General features: G+C 33.2%; 1 protein-coding gene across 1 annotated transcript; it reads left to right on the top strand.

Moving 5' to 3' along the window:
* The first annotated feature begins 250 nt into the window (after positions 1 to 250).
* Positions 251 to 5,284, top strand: LOC130641941 (uncharacterized). Its single transcript, XM_057448968.1, has 2 exons — positions 251 to 1,634; positions 4,373 to 5,284. Exons 1-2 carry the CDS (start codon positions 1,517 to 1,519, stop codon positions 4,573 to 4,575), a joined length of 321 nt encoding a protein of 106 aa, XP_057304951.1. The 5' UTR covers positions 251 to 1,516; the 3' UTR covers positions 4,576 to 5,284.
* Positions 5,285 to 11,486: the final 6,202 nt, after the last annotated feature.

Genomic DNA, 11,486 nt, shown 5'->3' with positions numbered 1-11,486 from the left:
ATTTATGTGACATCAAACGATTAAGAATTGTTTGCTGAGTAGTAAAAAAATGAGATTACCCACGCAAATCTCTAAATAGAAATGACAGCAGCTTTACTCACCTTCATGTGTAGTTTTCAGACTGCCATTTCTCAGTTTAAATTAACAGTGTGTAATTAAAAAAATATATGTACTAATAGCAATCCTTTTCATACATAATAGGATTTAACATTTTTATAGTTTCTTTTATAGCCTTTTATAGTCTTTAACATAGCTCAAAAAAGCTGACCACTGCATAGTCTAGCTCTTCTTTCTTTCTCAATTGTATCTTCTACCATGTATGTTCGTACATTTTGGTCAGTTAGTGAGGGCAGCAAAGTCAGGTAGCTATTAATGTTTCTTCCTCGTCTACTGCTAATTCCTTGTTCGTTTCTTCTCTGAAAACTGGTCTTGTGATCAGTTGCGAGAGCTTTGAAAACAGTTCAGATTTAAAATCCGTCTTCCCTCACAAAATGTTTTAATGCATAAAACTTGAGGGGTGAAATATTTGTCCAAATAGCTAGACCTTTGTTTTTCTATACATTTATTGGCTTTCGAATCTTGTTCTCTGACTCTCTTTATAGTTCTTTCAAAGTTTCAATAAATAGGAGAATAATGATAGTATGATATAATTTCAACGTGTTTGACTGATGTATATACGGTTTTTGCACATAGTTGAAGTGATATAACAATTCTTGTCGTATTTTTTAGATTAGGCGTGAACTGCAATCTTTCAATCATACAAACTCATTAGGTACTGCAAGCTCAAAACCATATTATCGCAATTAATATAATTTGAAATAAGAGTTAGAAGCACTCTATTCTAGCTACACTTAGATTGGTTAGTATCTGTGTAAATGATCAAAGCTAATGATGGCTGACATGCAAGTCTGTACAAATCCGGCTAATAGACGTAGTTGCACAGCTAGCATTATAATATGAATGCATTCTCGTCCCTACAGCTGCGTGAGATAAACTAGTCTTAGCTTTAACCTTTGTGCAGAGCAAATTTTTCGTTTCGCTTTCAGATGCGTTTGCCTTAGTATTATATGTGCTATCATTTATAATTTTGAGTTGCATTGCCAAGATTTTACCAAGACGTGGTAAGTATCAAGGCAAGCTATTAACACTATGGCGGCAAATGTGATTTATATTTTTTGTTCAGGTTTACATATCTGTGTTTTTTTATACTACTCTAATAGTATTAGATTAAATAATTGTATGACAGTCTAATAGTGTCATACAAGAACTTGCCTGATAATGAATGTTTTCAGACGTCATATGGCATTGAAATATACTTAGTATGGTTTACTGAACAATTGGATTAGTGTCTGCTGCGTTTGATTAATCACTTTGGAATGTTTTGATAACTTGGTGCTCTTTCTCAGGATTTTCCCAGGATTTGTTGTCAAAACCGCTGGCGCCTACTTGACGGCTAAACAAGACCCTGATGCAAGCCACTTGTCATAACCAGTATATTGGTTCTTATGAATAGTTAATGATTTGTGTCGCTGTTCTTGCGGCTAATAAAAGCAACTTGATCGAGTCCTTATTCTTCAAATGGCGGGAACGATGTTTTTGGTTGTTGGATGTTTTCGAACGCTTCACTTTAGAAAGTAAGTTTTATTTCAAACCAAGTTATTATTTGTTCACTTGAAACTATATATTTTAGTGATTAAATCTTTTAAGAAGCATAGTTTATCAACAAAGTGTGGAACCGTGTGACTGTTTTTTTTGGGATATGCCATACAAGCCAATTTACATATGACTGGTGTGGCTAAATTTTGAACAAGTGTGATATATCTGTTAGCTAGCTAGACACAGACCAACAGCGTTTTTTTACACACTTATTATTACGTAGAGACATCAATTGTTTAATATTGAAAGATGGTTCAAAGCTAGTTAGTTTAGCTGGTTCAAATAAGACAGCACTTCTTAAAGAGCAATAGTTTTTTTATTTAGTAATGGGTTATTTCTCATGCCTATGACATGTTAGCAAGATAGCCAGCTAGATACATGTCTTTTCTAATCTATCTAAATTGTCAAAAGATATGTTTTTACATAGCTTTAAAAAGGAGCTTCATTTTTATTTTACTAGTGGCTAGTGTTTACAACGCAATTTTGGGAACGAAAAGTTGTTTAATGGCGCACCGTTTATTCATTTTTGTGCAAAAGGCGCTTCGTTTTCTTTTCGTACAAATGTTTCGCTGATGTTCTTTACCATTTTAAATCTAATCACACATGTTTTGGTTGTTATACACCGGTTACGTGTTGTTGATAACAACTCCGGTATATAAATGCTACCGACTATACTAACAGCTGTATTCCTTTTGTCTGTGTGTGTGTTCTAGAAAACCATTGCATTTGGATTCACAGGCAATAAAGTAAGTTTTCCCACTCCTTAGTTTCCCAAATACTAAAGATGCAAACCGGCATGCAAACCCTTTTAACTCTTATCACCCATGTGTTGGTTGTTTTACACTGGTTACTGGTTACTTGTTGTTGATTTTTATGTACGTATTTAGTCCTTATATTTAACGGGCAGAGTTTTTTGTAGACTATTGTCAGTCCACCAACAATATGAAAATTTGACAGTCCTTTAAAAAAGGATATTACGATTAATGCATTTAATATGCATTTTAACATATTTGGCTGAGCCTTCTTTGATGTTGAACAATGTTATTTTGTTTCTGCGAATGTTTCTCAAACATAACGCTCTACAAAATCCATTTTGGAACCATGACTTACTTTTAGTTTTAATAACACTTATGCTCATCGGGAAATCATACGGCTGTATCTCGCGTAGAACGTCACTGATAATAATATTTTTGAAATATGGGACTTTTTTAAATTGTGGGGCTAAGGAGAGTACTTTCGTGCAATTATAAAACACTTACAGGGCTATTTATGTTATTTAATCATTGCGAGGACAACTTTATTCAAAGAAAATTTAACAAAAAAAGTTTTGACAGGGAAAAGCATCCTTTCCAAGTTATTTACATACAAAATTATTAGCTAGTCTCATTATCATCCTATTTTTCAACTGTAACCCGGAGATTTGCTGTGAGCATGAGGAAAGATCAGCAAAGAAGAGTAGAAGTACATAATTATCTGGTCTGTAAAATAAAACTACCATTAAAAACACTAACCAAAACACTACCTCATGTTTTCAATTATACTCTAAGGTTGGCCGGCTGTAATTGTTAGTGCCGCTTTAAAAAAAGGGTAATAAAAACACCTCTTGCTACTACGAGGTAGTAAGAACCTGAAATGTCAGAACAATAAGTTAGTAAGACAAGTACGCAATTTTAAATATTTATATATTATAAAATATTTAATATTTTGCATTATTAATAAACTACCCTGGAGACCCGGCGCTAATACGCCAGGTTATTGTAATAATCTTATAATAAGTTTCGGTAAAATTGAGAAATATGGATATGAAACTTATAAAAATCATTCAAAGTTAATCATGTACTCTCAGAAGATAATACAATCTTGAAAAAAATAGTAGAATGATATCTCAAGAAGATAACGAAGATAACGTTACCCCGGCAACATATTTAAATACCTGTGATAAAAAGATCTCAGTTGATATTATCTTGTAGGTGTAACAATACCATTTTAAGTGTAACGCTGACGATATAATTTTAACGTGTTTGACTGATATGTAATTTATACGACAAATTTCATTGAGTCAGTCCTAATAGGTTCAGGTAGTCATTATTGAAATAAGACCTATGATCAAAAAGTTGTCCTTGTAGCTGAACATAGTCACTGCATCTTAAGTAAACATGAGTTGCTTCAACGTAGTCATTTTGACTACATTAGATAGTCAATATAGTGAGTCATAGAAAGCGGACACACAATTTATTTATTTTTTGGGTGGGCAGTGGGGGGATTTTGAGATTTTAAACTCCTAGATATTTCAGATTTTACCAATGGTCAACAATTATCTTGGCGGGGGGGGTGGGGCATGCACCACCCTCGCCGGTAGACTGCTACAACCTCAAGTACTGCGAAGCTAAATCACTTTTTCACAGAAAAAGAAGGGTCTTTCCACAAACAGGGCGCCCACAAGGGTTAACTACAAATTTTGAAAGTTTAAGAGGCTCTTTTAACTATCTGAACGTGATGTTCGGTTTTGTCCAATACTCTAAGCATGTTTGTTGATATAGGGTTGATATCGGGCCTTTATAAAATATCCGCACTAACTTATATCGTCATTGACACTTACCTGACGATGTGTATTTAATTACAAAAAGCTTCGTGTGTTTTATTGTACATTATTCTTTGTTCTTGTATATAATAATTTTATTATGGCGAAGAGAACAATTTATTACAACATTTCCAGATGACTCAATCAAGCCTAAAGCACATTTTATCACTCACTACCCAATGGATATTCGTGTATTTGGTCCGCTTGCGAAGACGTTACGGTTCGAATTAAAGAATGGCTACTTGAAGTCTTGCGTAGCTGCATCACGAAATACAGTGAAATTATGCAAATCTATGGCTGTACAACCCCCAAATGCTAACCACCAAATGCTAACATAAAAATTTATCACCTATAGAAGTCGTTGGATTAAAGAAGGTTTGGTGTCCTCTGTACCAGAAAATTTGTTTTAATTTAATCAATAAAAAGTGTTCGATTTTTGGTCAGTCTATCAGTAAGGCGCGTGGCGTTACTTATCAGGGCCAAAAATACTATAGTAGAGATGCTGTAGTTTTATCATGTTTTGCTGGCAAGGACGAACTTGACAATATTATATCTGTTATTATTGTTCATGATATACCTTATCTTATGTGCAACAAGTTGGAAGCATTATCTTTTTGCAAAACATTTTAATTTATTTTTCTGTGAAAAAATTCCTGATGTATATGTATGTGGGTTGGTAATTTGCATGATTATCACTCTCTGAGTATTATCATTTGGAGTTTATACCTCTTTATCACTACATTTAATGCACCAAATAATATAAATTTTTTATTACGTTTGTATATGATATGTTAAGATAATAGGTCGTAAATGTTAGATAAAAAAGAGTATGCTTAATAATACTGTGTTCCTAATTTTTTTAGAGTGATTTGAGGTATTTTCTGTTTTTTTGTTTTACTATCGACATTTTGTGACTTAGATCAAAGTAATTGGAATTCACCATTTTGCAACCTTTCCCTTGTGTAAGGTATTGACATCTTTGTGGGCATACTGTTCTTTACCCAGTATCTCATTCAAAAAATCTGCATCTTAAAATTATTGTTTTTTTATTTATAGTGCATAAAAATGGTGCTATTTGACACTTGATATAATAATCTTGTTGGTTGAATATTATACCTTTTCTGCAAGTCCGGTGAAGCTTCCCCAAGAATATCTTGTGCAATATTTTGACAGTAAAATCTAAGATAATTTAGATCTTGATGACGAAAAGGTCCTGGAAGTAAACACCAAAATAAAGATTAACCCAGTTTATGACGTTTCGTTAAATAAGTCTTCGTCACGTTTGTTAAGCGAACCATTTGCAGCAAAGCCTGGCATGGACAAGAAAAATGATAAATCTAGCAGTGAGAATAAAAAATTGGTGAAGGAACCTGGCGAAAATGTTGAAAAATTATCTACTTTTAGTTGTGGTAGCTCTTCCAATACTAAGCCATGGTCACATCCATTTATAATTAAAGATAAAATTGTTAGGCCATCCACACTCAAACTTCTGCAACAGAAATCGAAACTTACTACTGCAAATGTGACATCTCTAATATCTTTGATCTTGGATGAAGTGATTGAATATACATAGTACGATATTTCTGTTAATAATTTTTTTAGCTGTTTTTCATTTATATTAATTGCCACAATTTTCATCAATATTAGCACTCCAGTAGTTACATGCAAACAGTCAGTTAGTATAATTTACAGAAATTGTCATCTCAAACAGTTTATAAAAAAATAAGGATATGTATGTACTGAAACTTACTCACAGTGTTTTGCATGTGCATTGGGGTGGGCTGTTTCGGTCTAATAAAATTTACAGTTTTACGCATGCTATCAGTACCGGGCATCAAAGATCTTTGAGTGTGCATTTGCAATCGCACACGTCTCATGAAACAGATTGTAGGGATAGAAACATGCTGTTACACATTGATCAATATTTTGTAGCTATCCAACACCATGGCAATACATGGAACCACTATGGTGATTTTGGTGAAATGGCCTCATCTGATGAATGCTTATCTGACAGAATTGGATAAGGTTATGTTTTAATATGTTAGTCACCTTTGAATCCTTGGTGTAAACTTCATTATCAGCATTTGCCAAATGTAAGCGCTGCATCAATTCACGTTTAAACTTTAGTGACTCATGTAGCTCTTAAGTGAATGACTGATTTATAATATGTTGCATGGCTTACCTGTAAGATAATAATGATGGTAGCAGCGTATGTTTTAAAATTTATACATTTTAGTGGGCATGGAAAAAACTGAGTGAATTTGTCCGTAATACCAGAAAGGGGAGATGTGGACAGCTTCCTGGAATAATCTTAATAAAGAGCAAGTTTTCTAAGCAATCAAAAAAGATGCTGTTAATGAAAGCTTTTACGTTTTACTTTTTTACCTTTAAACTGTGGCAATATCTTAACAATTCATTTTTAAGAAAAATACAGACACAGTGTTGGATCTCAGCATGTCCAGAACATTAATATTCAAGTTTTGTCTCCGTATTCATCCTTGTACCTTTTATTCCAAAATGTAGATGTGTATCGAGCAAAAATTGTTTTCGAGGTATCGCCATTTAAACTTTATAAAAAATTGAGTTTTATGGAGAATAACTTAGAAAAAAATGATTGCTGTTTTATATTTTTCCTTTTTTTATGTTTGCTGTCAAAAATTTATATTAGTTTCTTAAAATGAATATTTTATAAATTATAAGCTTTCCAATGATATAAAAATGAAAAAAAAATTACAAAAATAACGATTTTGGTGTTTCATGTATCCTTAAAAATGTAACATATTCCATTACATTTCTATTTTTATGTACGTATAATATATTTATTTAATATACATATTTTTAAATTGTAACTTATTAATCCTGTAAAAATTCCTATTTTTATGCATTTATTTTGTTCTTTTAATGTTATACTTTACCAGAGAATACTTTTACCAATGTATTCTTTTTTACCAACGTTAGGTAAGGTAGCAACAGCAGTCCTTCGGACTAGGTAACGGTAGTCATTTACAAAACGCTCACAACGATAGCAAAAATTCCTACTCGACCTAAGTGAATTCGACTCACTAAAGGTTGTCTACCTGACTCACGAAAGATCGTCATTTACGAATAACTACCTAAGGTCGTAATTCTTATTCACAATTGTGTATAATCTTGACTCGCTTAAAATGAGTAAATCTGACTCACGAAAGGTAATACTCATGAAAAGTAGTCCCCATAGGCACTGTAAAAAGACTACCTTGTGGTATTCAATTTTACTACCTTGTATCCCTGAGTGAGATATAACAATTGTTGTCGTAATTTTTTAACTGTAATCTTTTAATCATATAAATTCGTCATGTATTGCAAGTGCAAAACCACATTTAATGATATAAAATGAGAGTTATAATTACTCTATTCTAGCTGCACTTAGTATCTGTTTAAATGATCAAAGCTAACTAGCATGCAAGAATCCAGCTAAAAGACGTTATATAGCATCGTAATATACTTAATATGATTTACTTAGAGAAATCCGCTGCGTTTAATAAGTGTCTTTGGAATGTTTTGACAACTTCGTACTTAAGACTCTGCGGCACTTATAGAACTGTCACATCATTTGGTGTAATTCCAACATAATAGTTTTTTACCTGTCTGTCGCAAGGTGATGGGTGCACGGCAAGCATTTATAATAAGAATGTATTCTCGTCCCTAGAGCTTCTTGAGATAAACAAGGCTTAGCTTCAACCTTGACTTACTTTATTAATAGAAATTGTTGCGGATGAAATTTTTATTTTAGCTTTCAGGACAAATTATATGTGCTATCATTTATAATTCTGGGGTGTATTGCGAAGCTTCAACTAAGACGTGGTAAGTGGCAAGCCTTTACCAACAAGACGTTGACTCGGTATGAAACAATATGGCGGCAAGCTGGATTCGATTTATGTGTATTACTCAGATTTATATATGATCTGATCTGACAGTCACTATTAGCAAAGTTTGTGTCTCATACAAAAATTTGGATAATAATAAATATCTTCAGACGTCATATGGTATTTAAATATATTTAATATCGTTAACCGAACAACTGGATTAGTGTCGGCTGCGTTTGATTAGTGTCTTGGAAATGTTCTGACAGCGTGGCACTCAAAACTCCTCGAAAATGCAAAATAAGAAAACAATAATAAGTGCATAATTTTCTTTTTGTGTGGTGCCATTAGATCAGACACCTCATTTGGTGTAATTTAAACGCAATAGTTGCTCTAACGATGTGTGATGGCTCGAGTGCATGTAAAGACACTGACTCAATCTCCATTAGTTACTGAAATGATAGTTGCTACAAAATCTATAACTTTCTAGGGTAAATTCGACTTCTTTTTTCTCTTTTTTTCTCAAACCAAGTTTAGGTAAGAGTGCTCGTTAGAGCAGACAACCTAATAAAAGCAACTGGCACAAGCTGTTAGTGTGTTTCTCCTTTACCTTCCTTTTATACCGCAATGCATGCGTCTTGCTATTTGCGGTACTATTTTGTGTGACAGGCATTTACGGATATTATAATATACACTAGTCAAGAAACCCGGCGTCGAAACGCTTGGTTAAGTCACAAGTAACTGTTGTTGAACGCTCTGAGGAGCGCTTAGCAAGAACCACAAATTGTGTGGCACTTTCGTACAGATTTGCAGTATGTCGTAAATCGAGTAATGTATAGTCTTTCAGGTGTAACATATTTTAAAAATATAACATTCCCCAACTTTACGTGAAATAAAAGCACAATTTACAAACCGTTGTTATCCCGTGATAGCAAAACAATCAGTCAATATTATTTTATTTTAAGGAAAAAAACCTCCCTAAAAGTTAAAAAAAAAAATATTTGTGACACAGGCCTGAGCGGTTAGCTCAGGTGAACTGTGTCGCAAATGAGTATAGATGTAATACCCTATTTCTTAAGAGCTTTATTGCAACTTCGGTTTAAATGAAAATACAATGAGCAGCCTGTCGCTACCCCATCCAGTTTAAAAAAACGCTAAGCCATTTTATTTGGCAGAAAAAGTTGCATTTAGCATAAGAATTATTGCTTAAGAATATTTTTTGTAGCTAACCTGTATTTGACTACTTTCGCTTTTTAGAAAGAGCTAGCGAACGAACAACCTAGATGGTCACAGCCCCAACGTAAAAATGAATAATATTAAAGCCCTCATATGAAACTGAATAACACTCTTAAAAGAAAATGAATAAATAAGATTTGCTACCCGGTGTCCCTAAAAATCTTCGTTCATAGCTAAAATCTTAAAATTAGTTGTTTAAGATTTGTACGTGGCTAAAAAGTATATTTACCTTAACATGTGAAAACATACAGAAAACAAATATTACAAAAAAAGGCTTTTGAAGATAAAAAGGTCAAATAGAAACCTACAAACCTAGCACTGAACACACCACATCCAAAATCAAAATGACTTTTGTCGCTCTGCTTTGCACGTTCTTTTGTCGGCATGTCGGGTATTATTATAGAGACTAGCCGTTAACCCGTGGAAACATCCACGGGTTTTCCTGTCCTTTTAATTTACCCGTCGCAAAAAAAGTGGATAAAACACATATCGCATTTGATATTCGTGTTTCCGTAGCACGTCTTTCTAACTCAGCGGGGGTCAACTCAGAGACAGACAAAATAGGACTATTATTAAAGAGATATAGTAGTATGTCAACAAGTGCCACCACTTTAACTCTATTTAGTGCGGTATATTCCAAACACACTATAATCTTTTAATAGACTTAGCACAGTTTATGATACCTTGCGAACTGCGTGAATTCTTTAGTTCTGGCGTAAATTCAATTACTTTAGTCCTAGAGGGAATTTAACTATTTTAGTTCTAAGACGAAAATTTAAATTCCCTTAAAGTTTCCGGTTGTCATATAAAAGTTATTGACATATTTTCTGATTTTTACATAATTCACATCAAAAAATCCTAAATTGCACGAAACTTCACAAAGTAATTTTCCTTTATATTATCAAGTTGCGTTTGTGGAAATGGCATTTAAATAGCAAAACTTGCATTAACCATTGACACAACGTGAAACACTATTTACAAATTTGGTTTCATTGCTAAACAATTATTAGGAAACACAAGTACACACAAGGAACAGAGAAAAAAAACTTGAATTAGGTTGTTATTGTTTTCGGACTCAAATCCCCTTATTAAGCCCTCTCTGTTTCAAGCGCTAAATACCTAAACATTTCTTATTGAGTATCATTTACAACTTTAATTACATTGGTTGCCACATATATTGCATAAGCTTCGAGACAAAGATTCGGATAAGCGAGTATATCAGTACTACTTTTGTTACAGGTAAGCCATTGACATCATCACATCATTCAGCAATTATAGAAAACTTAAAGCATTGTAAGAATTATATTTTAATTGACAATTTCAAGGCTTTGCCGCATAACTGAGGTTAAAGACACCTTATTTAACTGGTCAAGTTCTGTATTGAATATTTACATGACTTCAGCAGTTCTATATTTCATTTATTATTAATGTCAATAACATTCTAAGTTTATATATAGCTAGAGGTAGATAAATAATCTGTCTTTCGTTAAAAAAGTAAAAGAAAAAAAAGGTGGAAAAGTTCGAAGTTGTTTCGTGAGTATAAGAGCTCGAATTAAAATGATACTAAACGGATCCAACGAAGCTGACGTTGAATATCAGATCCCTGTCGAGAAGCCTGGACTCAAAAACTACAGAGCATTATAAAAAAGCTATACAACCCTTACAACTAAAGTATTATATTTAAACTGTATTCAAGCAGCTACAATTCGTTAAATCGAGTTAATCCTTCTTTAACCCGGGTAAAAGGGCGGCATCAATATTTCTGAATATAGCCCTATGTGATTGGTTAGAACTTACGTCATAGCGGGCAATATTCCACTGTATTGCCCGCTACCATAGCAACCGTGTTTAAAGTTTAAATATGGTAGCATTAAATGTAAAAAAACACAAAAAAAGTAAACAAAACGCGAAAAATAAGTGAAACTTACTTTCATGTTTTCAAGAATTCTATGTTGCAGCTACAACAAAAACCTGTGATGTTTACACGATATTCGATTTTAATAAAAACATATTAGTTAGTTCGAATGTACGTACCATATGGGAATAGTTTCTATGGTTGCTACGTCCTGCTTTATTGTTGGTCGTAAAATGCAGTACCCGGATAATAATCCATATAATAACTGTTTATTTCGGGCAATACCTTCAAATATTGACCTCTGTCACGTATTGCC

The sequence above is a fragment of the Hydractinia symbiolongicarpus genome, chromosome 4 (assembly GCF_029227915.1).
Source record: "Hydractinia symbiolongicarpus strain clone_291-10 chromosome 4, HSymV2.1, whole genome shotgun sequence".
Taxonomy (NCBI): Eukaryota; Metazoa; Cnidaria; class Hydrozoa; order Anthoathecata; family Hydractiniidae; genus Hydractinia; species Hydractinia symbiolongicarpus.
This window is presented reverse-complemented; position numbering and strand designations above follow the sequence as displayed.

Excerpts from the sequence above, each read along its gene's own strand:
- LOC130641941 (XM_057448968.1), top strand. The coding sequence starts at position 1,517 with ATGATTTGTGTCGCTGTTCTTGCGGCTAATAAAAGCAACTTGATCGAG. Across the intron at positions 1,635-4,372 it reads CGAACGCTTCACTTTAGAAA|ATGACTCAATCAAGCCTAAA; the intron begins GTAAGTTTTATT and ends CAACATTTCCAG.